General features: G+C 37.3%; 1 protein-coding gene across 4 annotated transcripts in view; it reads right to left on the reverse strand.

Annotated features, from left to right (window-relative positions):
• LOC122813711 overlaps positions 1-17893 on the reverse strand; it is a 332384-nt gene that overhangs the window by 302380 nt on the left and 12111 nt on the right. For all 4 annotated transcript variants that reach the window (XM_044086177.1, XM_044086176.1, XM_044086178.1 and 1 more), the window contains exons 2-3: positions 17349-17399; positions 7050-7126 (exon numbers count right to left, since the gene is read on the reverse strand). In XM_044086177.1, coding sequence (XP_043942112.1) covers positions 7050-7126; positions 17349-17352 — 81 coding nt within the window. In that variant the 5' untranslated portion in view covers positions 17353-17399. The remainder of the gene's footprint in view (positions 1-7049; positions 7127-17348; positions 17400-17893) is intronic.

A 17893-nucleotide genomic window follows, 5' to 3' on the forward strand; every position in this document is an offset into this window, starting at 1 on the left:
TTTTTCTGTTAAAATTTTCTCCATGTGTGTAAATTCTTCACTGTTAAATCACTCATGGGTAAACGATTTATTATCAAAATCTCGCACCAACATTGGGCGATTGTCAGATTTCTGAACTGGAATACTGGAAATCAAACCATCAAACAAAAAAAAGACTGAAGGAGGTATTTTGGAAAAGTCAACATCTCGGAAATGTCGACTTTGTTGAAAATACCACACTTCTGGTCAACAGCAAAGAACGTTTTGAAGGGAGGCAAGCCCCCCTGCCTCTTATATATACAAACTCCTTGATTGCACTATAGTGAGGGGAAAGGGTACATTTCCCGATCCCCACTATAATGCAATCTGCATTCAAAATGCTGAAATTAACAGCGAATTCACACTAGCATTCACTGTTGTGAATTAACATTTTTTTTCTGTTATTTACAAATGTCAAAATTGGTCATTCGGACTTAGCGAAACTCGAACAAATTCTGATTGCCTTTTTCATAGCACACCTGGGTAAACATTTTGTATGGAGCTTTTCTCCCTGGGCCTTAGCTGAAAATGGGTCATTGGCCCAGTCAGACTTTCCTGGTTAACAAATGTAAAATAAAAAAAATAAATAAATAAAATAAATGTTGATAATACACCCCCTAAGAGTCAACCCAGTGGTCAGGGATCTGAGTACACATGTAGACAGTAGCTGTACCGTCAAACCTCCATAAGGCATGGCATTTAGGTCTAAACAGGTCATTATCCCACTGTACTCTGCCCTTATCAGACCAACCATAAAGTACAATGCTCCCTTCGCTACGTACTTGACCAGACATACGTAACAACTACAGCGACCTCAGAGGTTCCTTACAAAGAGAATACAAAGCCTAACAGACCTGCCTTACATAGAGCGCCTTAAAGCTCTTTACCTCTACTCAGTCTCCTACAGATTGCTGAGGGGTGATCTATGCCGACTTACAAGGCATCCGCAAACCCCACAGTTATGAATTTCCTGCATACTTGTAAGTGAAATAGTACCAGAAATACAAGATCTAGGAAACTAAACTTTGTCTGTGACTTAAAATATGCGCGACTTAAAATATGCTGGACAGACAAATGTGTGTCCCACAGACTGCCGCTCCTATGGAACAGGTTTCCCATCCATGTGAAGCTGAATTCTTCTATTGCCCAATTTTAAGTGCGACCTAGACCAGTGCATGGGGAATAAGAAATTTACACCAGGCCTGGCACCCATGTCCCTTATGGCAGAGGTAGCTTATAAATGCCTAGCCCTCGATGTCCTTTTTGGATACAGGACATCATTATCCTTTTGGGAAAACTTGGTTAAGCTTAGAAAGGCTGCACGGGTCATTAGCCTAATAACAATCTATGAATCTATGACTCAAGGCTTATATATATATATATATATATATATATATATATATATATATATATATATATATATATATATATATATACACACACATACATACACATATATACACACACACACATATATATATATATGTACAAATATACTATATATATATATATATATATATATATATATATATATATATCTATATCTATATATATCTATATATATATATATCTATATATATATATATATATATATATATATATATATATATATATATATATATATCTATATATATATATATATATATATATATATATATATATATATATATATATATATATATATATATATATATATATATATATATACATACACACACACACACACACACACACACACACACACACACACACATGTCCCCTTTATAATCTTGAAATACTGTAATGTTGAATTTCAGTATCCAGAGACCATAAAGGTGAAAATTCAGAATACTGAAAGTGCATAAGCACGAATTTGAATATCTCAAATCTGTGCTTATGCATTTTCGGTACGGTACGTGGAGTGTTTGGCTGGGATGGTGTCCAGAATTGAAGGTGAGTGAGTGTATGTGTGTGTTTTTGTACATTGTATGTGTGGATTAGGGTAAGGGGGATGTAACTATGAGTGTTGGATGTGTTGGTGTCTGTGTATGTGTGATTTGTGGTGATGTGTGATAGAGTAGAAAGCCGTGGTGTGATTTTTTTTTCGTTATGTGCGATCTCAGAGTTGGTATATATAAGTAGGGGGTGGGGGGTGCAGGGGTGCTTGCCCCCCTGCTTACGTGCAGTAAAGGGTTGTGTGGTTTGTGTGGTATGGGTAGAATGGTGTATGTATGGTCATGATTGTGGGTTTCGGGATTGTGAATGGTTTGACCTTATAGTTTCGAGATACTGAAATTCGACATTTCAGTATTTCGAGATTATAAAGGGGAACCAGACATAGATATAGATATAGATATATATGAATGTTTAATTAAACTGAGTGGTGTGCTCCACCGGTACCAATAATTAAAAAGAACGGTTATGAGTGATTACATGTTTAATTTTAAAACATTCAGTGATGCAGCTGTACATGAAAGGTTCATTCTACCTGCACTAAAAGGCACAGCCCCAAAGTTTGTTAATGCAAGAGTGCTTTCTGCTCTAAATGCTCCTAGTAGATCTAACAAATACCCTTAGACAAAGAAAGCCAAAAACTGACAACCTCCATTACTGCAATGGGAAGGTTTTGTTTCAAAAGGCTGCGTTTAGTAGAACATCAGCATCAGAAATCTTTTAGTGCAAAATGATTTACTTACTCAGTGTTACATGGTGATGGTGTTTTTCTGGAAGATATCTTAGTATTTGGTCTGGATCAAGAAATGCATTATCAAAAGTTAGAGGCAGTGCTTCAGACTTTTAAAAATTCTGGGTTAAAGTTAAACCAAGATAAATGCTGTTTTAGTAAGACACAGTACACGAAAAAAAAGACCAAGATCAAGAATTTATTACAGCAGTAAGGCAAAGCTTTTGAGATGTACTCTTTTTCAATGCTTCATAACTACTAATGGAATGTATAAATACATACAACAGTTAATTAGTTAGCCTACTACAAATGAATTAAAAGTCAGCTGACCATCAACAATTAAAATTTAAAGGGTAATTTCATAAAATATATAAAATACATATATACCTGGATGCTGACATATATAAACAAACAAAATAAATAAATATATAAATACACAAATAAATAAAGACACAGCCTGAACTTACAATAAAACAAATCATGAATTATTTAAGTTATCATTAGACAACAAATATCTTCTAAAAGCTTACCTAAACTAAGCCTACATGTGTTCCTGTTTAACTTTTAATAATGCTTCAATGTTGCATTGACTATTCAAATCTGGTGGTACATCGGCTCTAAAAAAGTATCCATTTATATTCTAGCATTTCAGTTTTCACAATTAAGATTACCCCACGTGAATTCAGGTATACTTTTTGCAGAACTCTAAATTTAAATTTATGTTCTTTCCCTTTTATCAATATATGCTTAAATAAAGCATTGGTTTTAATTCTTCTGCATATTTCTGAAAGATGGGTATTAATTTGTTCTTTTAATTTTTGATTAGTCTTACTTATATAAATGTGATCACAGGCTACAAAACTAGCAATGTATAGAATGCTGTCTGTAAAGCATGTAGTGTAAGTGTTGCATCTAAATTCTTGCTTGGCAATGGGGTGCATAAAACTCGTTAATTTCAGTAGAAAAAACACAGTTGTAACAGGGTATGGTGCCTTTCTTCTTTATATACAAGTATTTAAAGTATTCGGTTGTAAATCCTTATAACACAAGTATTACTTTAGATTTCTCTTTCATATGTGTAAATTTGGGATCCTGACCCATAATACTAAGTTCAGCATTTGATTGTAGCATTGTCTAATTCTTATATGTCTAACCACATTTGTATGCTTATTATATTTCATAATGTACCTTAATTTCCCTGACAGAGAGGAGGCAACATTAACATTACCACATCTATCAGAACCATGTAGGTAGGGCTTTCCTTGATCTTCATGTCCATCTATTAGTTGTCTCAGTTAACTGTCCATTATACCCCCTGATTTTAAACTCACTGACTCTACTATCCAGTTCTTGTAAAAACCCTTCTTCAGTGGTATTTAGTCAACTTGCTCTCAAAAACTGACTTTTTAATACACTCATATGTTTATGGTGCATGCTGTTAAAGAGAATATAGCAGGTAGTTTGAACATTTTTCTTATATACCATAGTGTCAAATGTCATTTCTTAATATAGAACAGACAGCGAAGAAATGTATTTTTTTCGCTAGAAAAATTCAGTTCAAAAGAAAATAATTCAGTAGTATTTTGTAGATAAGAAACATGGTTGTTTTAAAACTATTTATACTGACAATCCAAAGTAAAAATATATAATCTACAAGACATTTAAAATAAAACAAATTTCCTTCTCTAAATCCAAACAGCTGCATCATCACTAAATACATACTCCTCTTTCCATTTCAGTAACAAGTTAGCATAAGTGTTTGCAACTGGGGTGCCCATGGCTACACCTAGCTGTTTGATGAAACAATTCATTATTAAATTCTGGGGTACCACTTCTAACATAGAACATAACAATTCAACCTTGGTTGCAACAAAGTCAGTATGCAAGCATAAATATTCTCTTATATACCGGATTCCAATTAGAAATAACCGTGAAAAGTTATTTTATATCAATAGTTACCAAGTTCTACAAAACTACTGTTACATGACCAATCATTCAAACTAGTAAGAAAATCACTAATGTCTTTAATAAAACTCTTACTAAACCTTAGTAGTGGATTTAACTGTTTTTCTAAGTGTAACTAGATTTTTATGCATTTTTGGCAAACCGTAAAGAACGGGTATCATAGGGTCAGCTACGTACAATTACATAAAACAAGTGCAATAGATGTCTCCATTAGTAAGTCATAAAAGAAAGCCTTAGCCTTAAAGATGGTACTATTTTGAAAAAATCTATCCACTTTAAATGTATCAGTGTCAGAAATCGATTCATTGTAAATTTTAACATCCAAGATAACTTTACCTCCTTTATCTGCTTATTTTATTATTATACCATGGTTCTGACAGAGCTTTTGTAAAGCAGTTCTTTCCTTATAATTAAGGTTGTAAAATATATCACTACTACCATTATTGAAAAAAGAATCAGATATCTTGTTCACACATACCAAGAAATGCTTTTATTGTGGGTGTACACAAAGGTACTAGATTTTTTAAAACTTAAATCAAGTGTATATACATAATTTTTATAAAGAAGCTTTAAATTAATATTTAGAGCAAAGACCTTAAGCGCTGAATTAATTCACTGACACTTCCTCCACTACAGGGTGTAAAAGGTAAATCTTTATCTAAACTGAAGTTCAGCATCAGAAAAAAACATATTTAGGATAAATGTACAACAGTTTTTTTCAGCTATAGACATAGGCCCTATTGCTTTAGCTCCTGTTTGCTTCTTGTCACCAGACCTATACACACTGGAGTTTGTCCTTTCTTCGTATGTAGAAATATGCTGGTTTCCTCCTCGTTGCTTTGGCATACAACAGAATTTGTTCTGTTCCTTAATAAGACAGAGTTTCAGTACTTGGGTAACAACATAACAACTTACAGAACCAGACTAAATGCAAGCAGTCAGACAAACAGACGAATTACAAAGTCCATTTTGTGGGACTGATTTTAAAACAATCCCTAGGGGTGATCAGCTACTTAGGCAAGTCTGTCTAATATCTGTGCTACATCCTTTAATCGATTTATCAAAGACATAAGTACCCTGGTCATGGGGACATGCTCAAGCCCAAGAATTTACCAAATTAAAAAACATTAACAACTTTAGTGATAGTTTACAATGAGGTCACTACACCAACAATAGTGAGTGCAGATGCTAGTAGACAGAGAACAAACCAAACATGTTTGAGCCAAGAATAATGAAATCTATGTCTAACAGATAATCAATGCTTTTGGTACCAGACAAATGCCCATTTGTTTCTGCAGATCTCTGCAAATTCTTGATCATCAGTTATCTAAACAACACTAATGAAAATGTCACGTCATTCAAATAGGGATCTGGTTGGATCCCTTACACCTGGACCACACACACACAGACAGAGACAGACACACAGACACACAGAGACAGACACACACACAGACACACACACGCAGACACACACACAGACACACACACACACACACAGACACACACACACAGACACACACACACACACACACACACACACACACACACACACACACACACAGACACACACACACACACACAGACACACACACACACAGACACACACACACACAGACACACACACACACACCTCTCTCCTATTCTAGGCTAAAAGGACCCCCCCATTTTCTTTCCAGGACCTGTAGGAATACTCCAATAATAGCAACTTACTGGCTCAGCTAGAATATTGTCGCCCTCTGATTGCCACTGCAGTCTCTAAAAGAAATGCATCCACACACCATATGCAGACTCATCACTCTTCCCAAGAAATGAACTTCTCAGCAAAACCATAAAGAAAGCTAACTAGCTACCTGTGAAACATGTTGGCTTTCTACTCACTTCTCAACTACTCAAAACTTAAAAATGAGACATTCCCCCATTAGCTTCCAGACTATTCAGAAATGCACCAACATACAACCTTAGAAATTTTAACCACTCAGGTTGTCTCTTTCAAAGCTACAAAACTAGGCTTCACTGCACAGACCATACCTTCTCAGTCCTTGGACCCAAACTGTGGGAATCTCTTCTTTTCTTAAAGATCATTCCTCTTACCCCATTTGTTGATGTCATGACAGGACTTTTCAGCTTCAAGAAACTTTTCAGGGGGCTTTGCTTATCAGATATAATACATTTTTTGCATCAAAAATACATAAGGAGGTTAAACTCATCATGGAGGGTTTGTTATTGATATTTGCTATAGAAACTGCCGAAATACACCAAGTAGTTTACATTTATAAAACATTAAATAAAAAAACACTGTATGACTTGATAGTTTACGGACTTCTAAAATTATTCTGCATTTTATTGCATGATATCCAGCAAACAAATTCATAACAAAAACAAAATAAAAAAGAATGGCACTCACTGTGAACCTTGTGATATGCTGAAGAAACTTGTTCGTCATGGCACCGTGTTCAAAAAAGCAAAAACTTCTGCACAGGGCTTAAGAAAGAAGATCATTTGTTTAATATCCTGAAATGTACAATTAAATTAGCAAATCAACAGCAAATCTTTCATATGCATAATGCCAAATTACAATACATCAACTGCAAAAAAAAGATGTTAAGACTTATGGCATGCCTCTGGATATTGTAAAACTGCATGTCTGATAAGGGCCTGAGACTCATGTTTTCTTGAGTCGTCCTTTTTCGTTTGGCTGCTCCTGTTAGGGGTCATCACAGCAGATCATCTCTTCCTGTCCTCTGCATCTTGCTCTATTGCACCAGCCACCTGCATGTCCTCTCTCATCACATCCATAAACCTTATCTTAGGCCTTCCTCTTTTCCTCTAACCTGGCAGCTCCATTTCTAGCATCTTTCTCCCAATATACCCAGCATCCCTCCTCAGCACATCCAAACCAACACAATCTCACCTCTCTGGCTTTGTCTATGAACCATCCAACCTGAACTGACCCTCTTATATACTCATTTCTAATCCTGTCCCTCCTCATCACATCCAGTGCAAATCTAACATCTTTAACTCTGCCATCTGCGACTCCTGTCTTTTCGTCAGTGCCACTGTCTCCAACCCATGTAACACTGCTGGTCTCACTACCATCTTGTAGACCTTCCCTTTCACTCGTACTGGTAACCTGTCTGTCACAAATCCCTCCTGACACTTCTCCACCCACTCTACCCTTCATGTACCCTCGTCTTCACCTCTCTTCCACACTCACCATTACTCTGAACTGTTGACCCCAGGTATTTAAACTCATCCACTTTCACCAACTCTACTCCCTGCATCCTCACCATTTCTCTGTCCTCCCTTTCATTCACACACATATATTCTATCTTAGTCCTGCTGACCTTAATTCCTCTCCTCTCCAGGGCATATCTCCACCTCTCCAGGTCTCCTCAACCTGTTCCCTACTCACACTACAAGATCATAATGTCATCTACAAACATCATAGTCCACAGTTTGATCTCGTCTGTCAACCTGTCCATCACCACTGTAAATAAGAAAGGGCTCAGAGCTGATCCTTGATGTAATCCCACCTCCACATGAACACATCTGTCACTCCTACCACAGACCTCACCACTGTCACACTGCCCTCGTATATATTCTGTTTCACTCTTACACACACCTCTGCCACTCCCAACGTCCTCATACAATACCACAACTCCTCTCTAGGCACCCTGTCATATGCTTTCTCCGAGTCTACAAAGACACAATGCAACTCCTATACTTTTCTATAAACACCTTCAGAGCAAACATCACATCCTGGCATGAAACTGTACTGTTGCTCACTAATTATCACCTCCATTTTTAATCTAGCTTCCACTACTCTTTCCCATAACTTCATGCTGTGACTGATCAGTATTATCCTGCTGTAGTTACTACAGCAATGCACATTACTGTTACTCTTAAAAATTGGTATACTTTTTCTCCACTCCTCAGGCATCCTCTTGCTTTTCAGGGCCTCATTAAACAATGTGGTTAAAAACTCCACTGCCATCTCTCCTAAACACCTCCGTGCTTCAACAGGTATGTCATCTGGACCAACAGCCTTTCTAGTCTTCATCATCTTCATAGCTGTCCTTACTTCCTCCTTGCTAATCCTCTGCACTTCCTGATTCACTATCTCCATCATCCAGCTTTCTCTCCCTTTCTCACTCACTTCATTCATCATCCCCTCAAAGTACTCTTTTCCATCTGCTCAACACACTCTCCTCGCTTGCGAGTACGTTTCCCTCACTGTCCTTTATCACCCTTACCTGCTGCACATCTTTACTAGCTCGGTCCCTCTGACTAGCCAATTGGTACAGGTCCTTTTCTCCCTCTTTAGTGTCCAGCCTTTCATACAACTCCCATGCTTTTTGAGTCCTACTGAACTGATTTATGTTTCACAACTAGCTTGGTCTACTGACTCTTTCTGCCAAGACCCAGGTATAAAGCAAAACAGACACAATTTAAAGCTGCATGTTTTCTGCATAAAGATGCAGATTTAGCCTGTGCATTTAAATAAACCATTATCACAGACAATTTATAACAGGTACAGGGTTAAACATCAGAACAAACTGTCACCAGAGTATGAATAATAGTAAAAAAAATTCTCCATACAGAATAAAAATACCAATACTGGTTAGGCATTATTTCCTTAAAAAACAGATTACTATTTTCAAATACTATTTTAAAACACATTCACTTTACGACAACCATACAGAAACACAAAGGTTTCATTTAAAAGACACAAATACCAGCACTGACACTAAACGGAGGCTGGAAGTTAACTTTTAAAACAAGTATATATCTAGCCAAACATCCATACATCCACCCACCTTTGTTAACTGGGGTAAAACACTGATGCCCAAGGACCTCTTTCAAGTTCAACCATGTATTACAAACTGCCTCAGAGTAACCATATGTAACAATTTGCAAATATAAATACATAACATGTCAAGAACAAAATGTGTTGTCTAAATATTTCAAGTTAACAATTATTTATTTATTTTATTTATTTTATTTTACATTTGTTGACCGGGCTAGTCTAGCTGGATATATGTCCATTTTCAGTAGAGGCCCGGGGAGAAAAGCTCCAAATCAGAGGAATTAAAACAGAGACATAAGAAATGCACAAATTATTATAACATACAAGATATAGTCAGAGGAAGTTTAACAGTAAACATATGGAGATTAAATGGTTGTTATTACAATCAAGAATAATGCAATTGAACAGGTTAAACATGTTGGTTAGAAATGTTGCAAACTAGGAAAAGGAGATCAAGCTTAGCTTCATTATAGGTAGAGAATTAGGTGGGTATAGGGCGATTGCTATTAGTCTGGATTAGAGCAGGGGCATAGCCAATGGGACTTTAGGAAATCTTTGAGGTGTTTTTTAAATTGGTGAGGAGAGGTCATATGCCTTAGGTTGTTTGGGAGGGCATTCCAGGATTTGCCAATGGAATTAGCATAGAGTGCTTCACCTCCCGAGTTGTGGGATTTAATGGTCTGAACAAGTAGGCTGTTTGATGACCGCAGGGATAAAAGGTTGGAGTAGGGGGTGAATATTTTATTTAGTGAGGGATTCTTTCTGGGTGATTGATCGATTTGAAAACCTCAGTAAGTTGGTTTAGTTTGAAAATGTTGGGCAGCTCTAGCCATTCCAATGCCCTTAGATTTTGGCAGTGATGGGTGCGATAGGGCAAACCTGTAATGAATCTGGCTATATGGTTGTAGGTTATAGATAGTTTGTTAAGTTCTCTCTTGTTAAGGAAGGAAAATACTGGGGATGCATAAAGGAGTGTGGAGAGAAGATGGGTCCTGGCAATAGTTAGTTTGGTGTGTGGGGTTAGGAAGTTCTTAATTCTATACATAGACCCAAGTTTCATGTTGACTGACTTGATAGTCAAACTAACATGGGTATCAAATTTAAGCTTGTTATCAATGGTCACCCCTAATAGTTTAGTGTGGGAGACAGGTTCGATTATGGTCCCATTGTAAGAAGATACATGGAAGGTTGGGCTGTTGGAACTAGGTGGTTCTTTTCCTTGGGAGGAATTGATGTGGGGAAAATTAGAAGTAATTTGGTTTTGGTAGGGTTAAGTAAAAGCTTTAGTTCTGAGAACCACTGTTCGACTATGGAGAAGCAATTTTGGGTAGCAATTTGTAGTTTTGGGAGGGAAGTATCCGAGCAGATTAGGGTGGAATCGTCATGCATTGAATACATGTGGCTTTGGGAATGATCGAGTGTAGACCATTTATAAATAGGGAAAAGAGGAGGGGACCAAGGATAGATCCTTGGGGAACGCCAATGTTAGTTGGAAGTAGATCTGAAAGAGTGTTTTGCCACTGGACTGCCTGTTGCCTACAAGAGAGGTAGTCAGTAAACCAGTTTATGGTTGGTTTGCTAAGTTGAAAGTTTTCCAGCGTGTGAATCAACTGCTTGCGATTGACCATATCGAAAGCTTTTGATAGATCTAGAAATAACGCAGAGGTTATAAGTTTATTGTTGCGGTTTAGGTTGATTGAGTCAACAAAGGAGAGAAGGGCAGAGGTTGTACTGTGATGGGGGCGAAATCCATGCTGGGTGTTAGAGAGAAGGTTGTTACGTGAAAGATGGGAAATAAGTTGTTTGTGAACGCAGCGTTCCAAGATCTTGGCTAGTGGAGATAGTATAGCTATTGGTCTGTAGTTAGATGTGTCAGTAGAGGACCCACCTTTATGCAGAGGAATAATATAGGAGATTTTCCAGATTGAACAATAAGTTAATTAACAACCTAACACAAACCATGACATGAATAGCTATCTGAAATATTTCCCAGGGAAGGTAATATGTAAATTGGTCTGAAGTCATTTGTGCCAGATGGTATGGTTCTTTTAGGGACTGATTTATAACTGCGGTTTTCCATTAATTTATGTGAAGATTTTTTTTAGCACGTCAGCAGTTGCAAAGATGAGTGTATTCTTAACTTTCTGAAACATCGTTATTCGATCATTTATTTAATTTGCGATTGCACAAATTGCAAGTAACTTTGCAAGCACTGAATGTAACATTAGGTATTTTATTCTTTAGTTTCAATGTTTAGTCTCTCTATAGCTACACCCATAAAATGGCATGGCAGGGACTGAGCACGGATTCAGAATGCATCTTTAAAGCATTCTGGGTGAGCAAAACAACTTCTTTACAAGAGCAGCTTCTTACTTACATTGTGGTTTCACTACAAAATCACTGTACAGTTTAGCTGTCAATTTAACACATTCCAACTGCAAGACCTAGTTGACAATTTGCCTTTCTGGAAGTAAAAAAAACTTTTGCTGATGCAGTTAGCATGGAAATACACTAGCCAATATATCACTTTATCTACTGAGACATTGTGGGTTCAGTCTTTCATGATGTGAAGTTTTCTGCTCTAAAACAAAAGTGCAGGGGGCCTTTCTTATCAACAAAATAAAAGGCAAAAACACATTGTTAGTTCAAAAACTGCACAATGTGGTATTACATAAGGAGATTATACCCAACATCAATGGTTTCTTACTTAAGCTTGCTTCAGAAAGTGATAAATGCACTTTAAGCAGCTTATAGCTATGTCAATAGTGCTTTATATGCCTTATTAGAATAACTCTGCAAAGGATTAATTGACATTGAACTGTGTGAAAATTTTTAAATCTCCCATCTATGAACAGGGACAGACACTAGAATTCCTAAGATGAGCAATGTATCAGCTGAGAGTTCTACAACTGAACCACTATGTACGTAGATGCAGGGATGAACTTTATAGAACACAATACTTGGCATATTTAACAAACACTTGGGATTTCTATACAAGCTTTAGGAAAATAAATGCCGATTTGTTACTAATGATACAGCCTCTCTACACAAGTGTCTTCTTATATGATAAGAGAATTTTTGGTTGGAACTGTATATCTTCATAATAATCACCCTAACAAAGTATACTGGTCACTTTCTTAAGAATCTTTGTTTAGAAATAACACTTTCTGTCCCTGGCTTTTTCAAATTTTGGCTTAAAAATTTGCACTGTTCACATAATCCCTGCTAAAAATGGCAATATGGGGAGATAAGAGAATTAATAAACAGAAAGAAGAGTTAGATTTATTTTATTTCAGAAAATGCATATAAATTCAAATTTCTTTACTCTCGTCTACTTCAAGTTAATAGTGCTAATATTTTAAAATGTGTTCCTGATTCTGGAATAACAGGTTGAGAGGTATGTCTTTATGTGAAAGTTCCACATATTCTTACAAAAAGTTGAGATTATATTACTTTAGTTGAGATTATATTACTTTACTGGATTTGCTGCGGTAGCGTTGTCTCCTCACAGTAAGACGCTGTCCGGTTCGATTCTCAGCTAGAGCGTCTTCTGCGTGGAGACATGCGTGAATAGGCATACCTTCGATGAAGGTTGTGCGTCAGAGTTGGCAACTCGGCACGTAAAAATCTACTGCCAATCATTAGCGGACCGGAGTTCCGCTGTAGCGACCCCTAACCGGGAAAAGCCGAAAGAGACAACAACTGGATTTGATTTTTAGTTTCACTGTTTGCCGAGTTTTTTCTCTAAAGGCAGTCTTCTGGGTCTCTGTCTCACCTTCGCCACCCTAAATTTCATGCATACTGCAAGGAGGTACAGTATATCTGCATTAGACATAAGGTACAGTATATCTGCATTAGACATAAGAATTCTGATAGAGCCGAACGCTACATCTGACCATCAGAACTCAGGGAAGCCCCTCCCTGGTCTTGTACAGCAGTGCATCTCTAAGGCCACACTTGCATCATGCTTTTACTAAAGGTAATGGAAAACTGCTTTATGCAATAACTACACCACAAACTACTGAACCACTGGCAGTGATGACATTATGATGAGTGGCTGTTACATCACCCAAAAGCCAAACCTGCTCACCATAGCTATTTCCTGACCCTGTGTCATACTGCTCCACAGCACACTTTGCATGATGACTCTCTACAGTTATGCACCACAAAAGCAAACTTCTCTTACCCCTACATAAGAACCACAAAAAATATAAAAAAAGTATATATTCATAACCAAACAGTTGTCTAAACAGGTGAACAGAAATATAAGAAGCACAAACACACAACACATAATTAAAATTCAGTTAAAACAAATTATCTGCATACCAAAAATACATGTTTTGCATAAAAATAGTAAAAATCATAATTTAGCCCTTTTAAGTGTTAACAGGCTATTTAGTGAAATCTCAATTTACGCTTGGGGGCTAGAGGTATTCAGATCAGTCTACCAAAGAAGCTTCCTGACTTCAAGCCTAGCGTGCCAATTCCTCCCTATTAAATCTTGGGCTATCTATCCTTTACAAAACAAAAAATAAAACCTTTTTATATTACACACGTCCATTTGCATTATGAAGCCTGACAAGGGTGGGGGTGGTCATTATGGATATGTTTATGGACACTCAAAAAATGTTGTGCTACACATTCATATGTTGTGTGGTTTGAAAGGAAATATTTGTGCATGCATGTAATTAATATTTTGGCCACTTGATGTCAGTGGGCAAGTTCTTAAAAAAGGCAATTGTGAGCGAGTGTTTAATCTGATGATGTTCCTGTTTTATGTTTGGAATGAAAGCGCTCATCAAACCAGTATTCTTCTGACTTTACGTGCCTTGACTAATGATTTTGTTTATGGTCATCATATATACATATGTGTACCCCAAACCAATACAGGAGAAGGAAGCAAGAACTAAAGAAGAGAAAATAATGGGCCCAATTATCTACAGCAATGGGTAAAACAACTATGATATATGCTCTTCTCCCCTTCCTTTTACTTTACATCCCAACTTCTTAGCAGATATGCAAGCCATACATCTACAGTCCTGGAGAGGCTCCTTTAACTGTCTTGTTAGAATCACCCTGGATTTTAGACTGACATTCCAGCTTACAGTGCTTCACAAAAGTGTAGCTGGATTACTAGGAGGCTGCCTCACACCATTTTCCTGCTAATGACCCCCCTTGAAAAAATGTGTGGAAGCATTCAGCATCCTTGGTAGGTATCCTAACAGACTTCAAAATTTGCTAGCATAAACCAGTGTAACATGCAAATCTGGAACTGGTTGCTTTCCCAATAAAACCCCATTTAGTGCAAAAGAAAAAGATGAATGTAACCCTTCGTTCTACTGATGTAATCATTATACTGATCCCTGTAGCTACCCTCAATGTTCCATCAGATGGAACAGCTGCAACCTTCATTTTGATGATGAAAACAAAAGGAAGACAACTGAACCTTCTGATTCAGAAAAATTTCTTACATTATCTTATGCATAAAAAATACTGCAACCTTAGCCATTACCTCTCTGTAAAACCCCATGTATGGAGTTAGACATACGAGCATGCAAGTCTGAAGATCTAATGGCTGAAGTTATATCAACAGAAAAATAATATTTCAAGACAATTTCAAACAGAAATAATAAACATAACTCAGTATAACATAATTTGTACTGCACTGCATTATAGGTGAACTCAAACTGAATTATAAAGGGCATATACAGTGTATTGACAACAATACAACCTGCAGTTTTGTTTCATTTCGTTTACTGTAGCTGCACCACAGAACCGAATTCTGCTTGTGACAATACTTGGTTATCTGGAATACTGGATGGTAAGCAAGAATAAAAGAGTACTTTGAGATACACCATAAGTAGTATAAAGTCACAGGTTAAGCCCAGCATACTACCCTGCATCACTTAATACTACCCTGCATCACTTAATTCAAACATGAATTCAGATGAGACTCTCAAGGAGAGGTATTTTTATCAACAAAATTAAATGTAAAATCAATAAACTTTTTTGCAAAGGAAAAAAAAAAGCAGAAGCATAACTAGGGTGGTGTGAAGGAAGTAGCTGCCTCGGGCACAAGTTGCTGGGGGAGTGTGACTAGCCAATGGTGTAGGGGTGCAGCAAAGACATGGCTTTAGGAAACCATGGACTGTGTGCAGTGATTTACCTGTAACAAGCCACTTCCTACAGTTTCAGTGCAGAAAAGGATTTTTTTCTGTTTTGAGTTCATGGGGTAATAGTCTGGGGGAATTCCAAAGCCTGCCAGATGGCCCAGCCATGGTTCCCGTTTGGCTATCTGAAATGCAACCATCACACCACTTTTGAAAGGATGACCCAGAAGGCAACACTGAACCTCCTATGCTGCCACCAACAGAGAAGCACTGCCCCCATCCCTTGAGAAGCAGACAAGGAGGGTAAAGGTGACATAGCAGGAGTTGCAGCAGCAGGCAGCAAATGAGGTAAATGCAGCTGAGCAAAGTCCTCTGCTCCAACTGGGCCTACATATGGGATACATTTCAAAAGAGACAAATAAGTCACAATAAACTAGCATCCAATCATAACCAGCTTGTTGTGTGTTTGAGACATATATGCCCCAATTCAAGAGGTGAAGCTCAAGAGGTAAATCTTGACATCCATGCTGAGAACCCAAAACTGGTTATGCCTGGAGGAATATTCATCATTCTTTGTAGTGCATGGAACTTTATCTGAAAAAATAAGAGAAAAAATGTAACAGCGCAAAGTGTTGAAACATCCCCTGCAGCCAGCTCCTCCACGGGATCTTCAACATGCACCTCCTCTGCTGGGGCTTCCTACCTGCTAAGCATAAGCATCTCTGCCCTGGTGTTAATTGTCTGCATATCAACATGGTGTACAACACTGCACACATTAATGTTCCAGGGTTTTATGGGTGTGCACCACCAGAGACATCCCTGCAGGGAATATAAAAGTTTCACTATAGCTACGCCATATTGCTTTTCCTCATGTGCATCTGACATTGCTGTTTTTAACACTGCTCCTCAATTCCATGTCATTATACCACAATTAGCTATTATGCAGACTGAAAGTTTTTTTGGCTTTCTGCAACTCAGCTCAGTGCTTCTCTGAACCAAGGGTGCAGCTAGACATACTAAATATACTCAGATAAGTGCATTTTTTCACATCATCTTTCTGGACACATTATAGATGTAACAGCTTAAGATATTTAGAACTATGTAAACTGGCGTCTGCTGTACAGAAACAGACTAAATGCAATTACATGACAGGAAGAGTACCCCTTAAAATAGTCTTTTTATGCTTGTAATATGAAAATTGTGTACCCTTTTCTGAAGTGTATAGGGGTAACATTTTGAGGGTTGAGTACATTTTTTATTTGATAGGTGGCTGCGTGGGTTCAGCAAAATGAGGTCTGAGTACCAAATATGAATTTCTGGCTAAACCCCTGCTCTGAACTGCTCCCTGCTGAAATGTGGCTTGCTCATCATGCAAAACTGGTTATGATGACATGAAAACTGTTTCCAAATCCCAGATATAAATGTTTTAGTGCCATAGGTACATTCCTTATTTTTGACCCAAGGAGACAAGTGACCACAACTAATACTCTCCTACAACTAACAGTTCTTTTAGTTGTTTTCTCTATACCACAATGCAGTGAATATCAGAGCCTTCAAAGATCAGACTAAATATTTCTTTAATTCATTCTTCACTGTTAACATAGCCTGCCTAAGTTTCACCCACATTTAGCAAACCGAGAGATTCTAGGCCACCAGCTAGCACTACTTCTGCACAATACCAAGTCTAGCAAAAAAAAAAAAAAAAAAAAAAAAAAAACAGGAATAATATACTGACTTTAAGCAACTTAAAGCTAAAGTAAAATAAAACGAAGCAGAAGATACTAACACATATTTCTGATATTGAGCGTGCAATAAAATCTTCTTCTTCAGAAGTAGCCTGAAATATAAAAAAATAAATCAGTTAGTCTAAGTATCTGCTATTAAGATTCATATAAAAACATTCTAGGAGTATGAAAGTGCAAGCAGAAGAAAAAGAGCAAGAGAGGGAAAGGAAGAAATTAAATAAACTGCCAAAAAAAGTTGTGAGTCTTCCATAAATGAAATCAGAAATACAAATATTACTACGGAGACAAAACATGCAATAACACAACAAATCAAAACAACATGTCCAGCTGAGTGTGCTACTCAATGCTTGAGTCCAAAAGATTACACCATTCTCCATTCCCCCAAAAGGGGGAATTGAACTCACCATGCTGAACCAATTTGGCAATATACACTAACAAGATCAAAGTATGAGGCAAAGTCAGTGGCAAGCCCCCATTGAAATGAGATGGCTTCTCAGCATGTTGAAAATTCCAGCTGTGGTACATTGAAGTACAGTGGATATAAAAAGTGTACACAACACTGTTAAAATGCCAAGTTTTTGTGATA

Source organism: Protopterus annectens, chromosome 10.part0, assembly GCF_019279795.1.
Source record: "Protopterus annectens isolate FY-2018-M chromosome 10.part0, PAN1.0, whole genome shotgun sequence".
NCBI classification, from domain to species: Eukaryota; Metazoa; Chordata; order Ceratodontiformes; family Protopteridae; genus Protopterus; species Protopterus annectens.